General features: G+C 39.4%; 1 protein-coding gene across 2 annotated transcripts in view; it reads left to right on the top strand.

Annotated features, from left to right (window-relative positions):
• The first annotated feature begins 339 nt into the window (after window positions 1-339).
• Window positions 340-6,833, top strand: part of HDA14 (histone deacetylase 14) — a 40,065-nt gene continuing 33,571 nt past the window's right edge. The window contains exons 1-3 of one of the 2 annotated variants that reach the window (XM_028256099.2): window positions 421-483; window positions 1,748-1,826; window positions 1,903-2,156. In XM_028256099.2, the coding sequence (XP_028111900.2) occupies window positions 1,769-1,826; window positions 1,903-2,156 (312 nt within the window). In that variant the 5' untranslated portion in view covers window positions 421-483; window positions 1,748-1,768. Of the gene's footprint in view, window positions 484-1,747; window positions 1,827-1,902; window positions 2,157-6,833 lie in introns of both variants that reach the window. The other variant, XM_028256101.2, reaches the window with a different exon arrangement.

Below are 6,833 nucleotides of genomic sequence, written 5' to 3'. Positions count from 1 at the left end.
CCATTTATTTACAATTCATAGGATATTGTGGAATACATTCCTATCTAAATAGAATTTGAAACTCTATAAGAAATTACACAGGACTTAACATAGCATAAGTGTCCGAAATAGGACTTATAAATAAATTTTCCTAAAATTTATCATTTATCTGAAATTATTTTTAGGCCACTGAGCTTTTGAATTTTTTTTTATAAATACATGAAATTTTTTTAGAATTTTAGTTATTAATATTTATAGAGTTTATAAATGGTGCATCTGCATAACAATACAGGGGATGAACTTTGGGCCTCTGGTCTGTCATAATTTCATTGGATGGATTATAAATAAATAGTCAATAATTAGAAATTAAACGGTATCGTTTTGCCACGGTTAACATTCCCTTTCCCTCCAAGATATAGGATCAGATTCGTCATTGTTTACGACGGCAAAGTTTTGTGTGCCACTCAATGGAGCTCCAAACCCTCTTTCCTACATCTTTCGGAGGTTCTCTCTCTCTCTCTCTCTCTCTCTCGATCTCTGTGTGTATGCATGAATGTATCTATATCGTATAAATAGATTAATTTGAATAACAACGTAGTATGCTTATAATTTCAACAAGTAAGATCATCCCATCGAGAATTCTAGGGTTTTTCTATGTGGGTTTAGATGATATTGGTGTTTCATCACTAGATTCCTATTGGGAGGCAATAATCCTTTTGGGTTATTTCATTTGAATCTTTTATTGGAGCTGCTGAATCTTAAACAAAAAAAAAGGGAATATATTACAAGTGTAACATAATTATATTAAGCTCCCTCTTAATAAGGCTAAAATGACCGGAACTTTTTTTGATAGGCGAAAGTCAGTTGTTTGTTATTAATAAGTACCTATGAGAGTTAGCCTCCCCACTCTTGCAAAGCACCAAGTGCTTGCCTCCTAATTCAACTCCCCCTTGGGAGAGTTGAACTCATGACCTCAAGCCCTTAGGAGAGTCATGGTGGCCAACTAGGCTAGACCTAGTTGGTTAATGTAGATGTTGCAGGGAGAGTTGAACCCATGACCTCAAGTCGTTAGGAGAGTCATGGTGGCCAACTAAGCTAGACTTAGTTGGTTAATGTAGATATTGCGTAGAAATATGGGTAATCAAAGATAAAATATATACTTTAGTTTAAAAGAGATGAAAATCGTTTTTCGATCAATACAACTAATGAATGACCGATGAAAGCAGGGCAAAGTGTTATATGAATTAAAACTTTAAGGGAGCATAGTATAATTATGTCAGATTTTTTGGGGTTTGGAGTATTGTGTTCAACCTCAAGGGAAGTAGTTAGACTAATTTGTGCCATATGTTTGTGTAGTGTATACCCAAGGACCTCATCAATCCTTCACTTGCAAAGCTATATAGACCTTTGCCCACATAAATTACCAAGAAAGCTCTGTATATATACATAATTTTAGCCATTCATTAGAAGAGGGTGACCAATTATACTATCTTAGAGTACCTAATTGCTTTTGTGTGTGGCATAAATTCCTACTGGAAATGGGCATGTTGAATCTGGATTATGTCAAATGGGGTTTCATCATTATCTGATTAAGTGGATAGGCTTTGGCATGAATGGAGAAATGGACTCAGATGTGTGTTTTGATTGTTTAGATTCTCCAATTTTCTGAATGGGGTCCTTGTGGGCTGCTTTTAAAGTTTTAAGACAGAATGATCCCCTTTTATGCTTAATTTTTTTTTTTGATGTTTTGTTTGGTTGGGTGGTAAAGGGAAGGAACGGGGAGGGAGGGATGGAGCAAAGGAAGCCAAATGCTTCTTGGTGCATGATAAGCAATCCACTTATAATCTGTATTCACCTTATCTTCAAAACATAGTCGTGGTTTCACGTCACCTTAGTTGACAATATCTTTTGTACTTGCGGTAGGTAATTTGTTCTTCTTAGCACAAAATCATATACGCAAGTGGAAGAATCATCCTAGATTTGGATCAGATGCCAAAATCATGGGCCATGGATGTATCCTGAAGCATATGAGACCAAGAAGATATTCCTCAAAGAACTTTGGAGCTTCTATTTCTTGTTCAACTGGTGTGAAGGAGGATTCCTTTGTACCTCCCCCTACCCAACTAGCTGATGCAAAGGTCATTTATTCTGTAGCTCCTGCCATGGGTCATAATCAGGTATATTGAACTGTTTCGTACAATTTCCAGTGTATTGATAGTTATATACTCCTTGCACTATTGAAGAATATAATTTGTAGTAACAATTGTAATCCCATGTTTCTCGGTAAACCTTTTTGATTGAAGATATTTGCAATTCAAAAATGCACCTCTTTGTTAGAGGTATGGCGCCTAATTAGATTCAGTTGCATCATCAAAGGGTTTTTTACTGGATTTGATTAGTTTCTAGCTAAGAAACATGTACACTTCTAAGAAGGTAATGTGTCGTGTCCGACAACGTGTCAGACATCGACTCGACATGACACTTGTTGGACACTTCCAAACATTTTGACACACATAAAACACATGAATAAAATAACTTGAAATCCAATGATAAAACAAAAACAAAGTAAATCTATACTTATTCTTCTCCTTTAGACTTTAAAAATTTATATCTCCAACATAACTATTCATAAATATGACATATAATAAATATATAAAACTATATATTTTGCACGGGTCCCCTACGTGTCATGTCTTATATTTTTTTGAAAATTTTTGTGTTGGTGTGCCCATGTCATGTCTATGTCTATGTCATGTCACATGTACGCGTTTGTGCTGCTTAGGTTTTAGGAGGCTCAAGGTCAAACAACCTCCTCCAAGCTTGTAATCAACATATGCAACCGGATTCATCATTTCCTAGCTCGTCAATCAAACTGTAATTTTTTCTTCTTTTTAATCTGATGTGTCATTTGTTCCCAATGCATGGAACCCATAAATTGTAATAAAACACCCTACAAATATTTAAACATAATAAACACAGATCCATCATAATTTTTAATGTGTTATGGGAACAAAAGATAAGTAAATAGATGACTGCAGACAAAAGGTAATGATCGATCATTAAACCCTATACCATTCTACAATTTTGAATGTGTTATGGGAACAAAAGATGAGTAAATAGATGACTGCAGACAAAAGGTAATGATCAATCATTAAACCCGATACCATTCTACAATAGAAGATGAAGCTTGGGTAACCAGCTTAGGGTATGATAGAATATCACCCCCTATTTATAAATGAAGATTAGGGTTTACAAGAAACACAATTACAAGATGATCCCTGAGGGCACAAAATGATTACAGACCCTAGTGTAACTTTCGGCTAATATAATATGCTAACACTTTCGGCTAATATAATATGCTAACACTCCCCCTCAAGCTGGTGCGAAGATATCTCTCATGCCCAGCTTGCCTAATATTTCATGAAATGGTTTATTCCCAATCCCTTTGGTGAGAATGTCAGCAAGTTGTTCACCAGACTGGACAAAAGGAGTACAAATGGTACCACTAGTGAGTTTCTCCTTAATGAAGTGGCGATCAATCTCAACATGTTTTGTCCTGTCATGTTGAACTGGATTGTGAGCGATGTTGATGGCGGCCTTATTGCCACAGTATAACCACATGGAGTCCGTCTGATCAATACCTAGATCACTCAACAATAATTTGATCCATAAAAGTTCACACACACCTTGTGCCATAGCTCTAAACTCAGCTTCTGCGCTTGACCTGGCAACCACATTCTGTTTCTTACTCCTCCAAGTAACTAGGTTGCCGCCAACAAATGTGCAATACCCTGAAGTTGATCTCCTATCAATTACTGACCCAGCCCAGTCAGCATCTGTATAGGCTTCTACACGAAGATGATCATACTTTGAAAAATACAGACCCTTACCAGGAGCAGACTTCAAATACCTCAAGATTCTCATGACAGCCTCAAAGTGAATCTGATGAGGAGCATGCATAAACTGACTAACTACACTGACAGCAACAGCAATATCAGGACGGGAGTGAGATAGGTAAATGAGCTTACCCACTAATCGTTGATAGCTCCCCCTATCCACAACTTCTCCTCCTTCATCATCCCCCAATTTCTGATTGGGTTCCAGTGGGGTGGCACATGCCTTGCAGCCAAGCATCCCAATTTCCTTCAACAGGTTAAGCACATATTTTCTTTGTGAGATAAATATCCCATCCTTCGAGCGAGCAACTTCAATTCCCAGAAAATACTTCAAGCTTCCCAAGTCTTTGATTTCAAACTCTTGAGCTAAATATTTCTTCAACAGAGGTATTTCCCCACTATCATTGCCTGTAAGAACTATGTCATCTACATAAACAATAAGTGCTGTAGTCTTACCGCGTGAGGAATGTTTCACAAACAATGTGTGATCTGCCTGACTTTGTTTGAAGCCATATTTAACCATAGCCTGAGTGAATCTCTCAAACCAAGCCCTTGGAGACTGTTTGAGACCATATAATGACTTCCGAAGTTTGCATACTTTGCCTTCTGTTTGATGATCCTCAAAACCCGGAGGAATGTCCATATATACTTCTTCTTCGAGGTCACCATGGAGAAAAGCATTCTTGACATCAAACTGATAAAGCGGCCAATCTAGATTAGCTGCTAGAGAGAGAAGTACTCTGACTGAATTCATTTTAGCCACGGGTGTGAAGGTCTCCTGATAATCAATGCCATATGTCTGAGTAAACCCTTTTGCCACAAGTCTTGCCTTGTAACGCTCAATAGACCCATCTGCTTTGTGTTTCACAGTATATACCCATTTACATCCCACAGGTCGTTTGCCCGTAGGTAACTCAGTCAATTCCCAAGTGTCATTCTTCCTAAGTGCTTTCATTTCCTCAATCATGGCTAGTTTCCACTCAGAGGTAGCAAGAGCATCCTGAAAATGGTTAGGAATGCTAACAGAGGAAATATTGGACATAAACGCTCTATATGAGGATGACAAATGAGAGTATGATACAAACTGCGAGATAGGATGTTGAGTACAAGATCTCACACCCTTCCTCTTGGCAATAGGAACATCAAGATCAATGGACTCAAGAGATTCAAAGTTACCTAGACTCTTATCAGAAGCAGGAGATGGCAGTGGAGTAGCAGAGATTGTCCCGTGTATCCAGTTAACTTGTTTTCTGTCTATGTCCCGGACATAAACATGCCCGTCCTTATTCTTGGTGACAGTGGGTTCTATAGTCCCAGTAGAAGAGGAGGGTGCAAGAACAACTGGTTCCACCATAGGAAGCACAATAGTAGAGGGTGGTGCAAGAACAACTGGTTCCACCATAGGAGGCACATGACTCACTTCACACCAAGGCGCCCCCGGAAATGAGGACGGTGACACTGGAGAGGACAAGAAATAGGACTGGGACTCAAAGAAAGTGACATCCATGGACACAAACCACTTACGAGAAGAAGGGTGGTAACATTTATACCCCTTTTGAGTAGGAGAATAACCAAGGAAAACAAACTTGAGGGAGCGAGGGTCCAACTTACCACGAGAGGGAGAGTGATCATGGACAAAACAGACACAACCAAATATTTTAGGAGGAATAGAAAACAAGGACGGAGAACCGAGGAGGACTTGAAGCGGAGCCTGTTTGTTCAAGACCTGGGTAGGGAGACGATTAATAAGATGGGCAGCGGTGAGAACAGCGTCGCCCCAATAGGGCCGAGGCACATGCATAAAAAAACACATGCACCGAGCCATGTCAAGAAGATGCCGATTCTTGCGTTCGGCCACCCCATTTTGTTATTGGTGCAAGAGGTCTGATGGATAATGCCATGAGTAGAGAAATATTGTCCTAACCCAGAAGCTATGTATTCCCCGCCATTATCAGAACGAAATATTTTGATAGTGGCTCCAAACTGAGTACAAATCATCTTATGAAAAGTGCGAAACACAGAGAAAACCTCACTCTTATCTTTCATGAGATACACCCAAGTAGCACGAGAAAAATCATCAATAAATGTAACAAACCAGCGATGACCTTTCACAGACAGAACACGAGAGGGACCCCAAACATCAGAATGTATTAATGAAAAAGGAACGAAGCTTTTATTCAAACTGGGAGCAAAAGAAGCTCTATGTTGTTTTCCAAGTTGACAAGACTCACAAAGAAAGTCAGACACATGATGATTTGCGAAATTAGAAGGAAATAAATGCTTAAGTAAATGAAATGAGGGATGCCCAAGACACCGATGCCACAGCCATAAATCAGCGGGGGTAGTAGAAGACGTGGTGGAAGAATAAGCAAGTTTGTCTGGTTGATCTAGTAAGTAGAGACCATTTTCTGCACTACTACTGCCAATCGTCCTCCCCGTGACAAGGTCCTGAAAAAGACAATAATCAGGAAAAAACGTCACACTACAATTCAAATCCTGGGTAAGACGACTTAAGGATAACAGATTAACAGAAAACTTGGGAACATGGAGAACAGAAGATAGATGTATGGTAGGAGTGACTTGGACTAAACCTTTTCCAGAAATGGAAGAAACAGTACCATCGGCAATCCTAACTTTGTCCTGACTTGAAGAGGGCTTATAGACAGAGAAAAGATCAGAAGAGCCAGACATATGATCGGAGGCATCAAAATTAATAATCCAAGGCAAAGATGTATGACACAGGAAAGTACAAGGAGAAGATGCTAAGTTACCTGAGCGGGCAAAGGACGAGGAAGCGGTACTGAGAGCAGTAGAAGATCGGCGGTCCAACAATTGGCGCAAAGCATCCTCTAGCTCAGTATCAGAAGCTTGGGTAACAGAAGTAGAATTAGAATCAAGGGTATCAACGGCACTAGACTGATGCGCCCGGTAATAGGAACCACGTCCTCGAGATGGGCC

Source organism: Camellia sinensis, chromosome 1 (genome assembly GCF_055761805.1).
Source record: "Camellia sinensis isolate YWXY chromosome 1, ASM5576180v1, whole genome shotgun sequence".
Lineage (NCBI taxonomy): Eukaryota > Viridiplantae > Streptophyta > Magnoliopsida > Ericales > Theaceae > Camellia > Camellia sinensis.
Note: the sequence above shows the minus strand (reverse complement) of the source record. Positions and strands in the feature narration are given on the sequence as shown.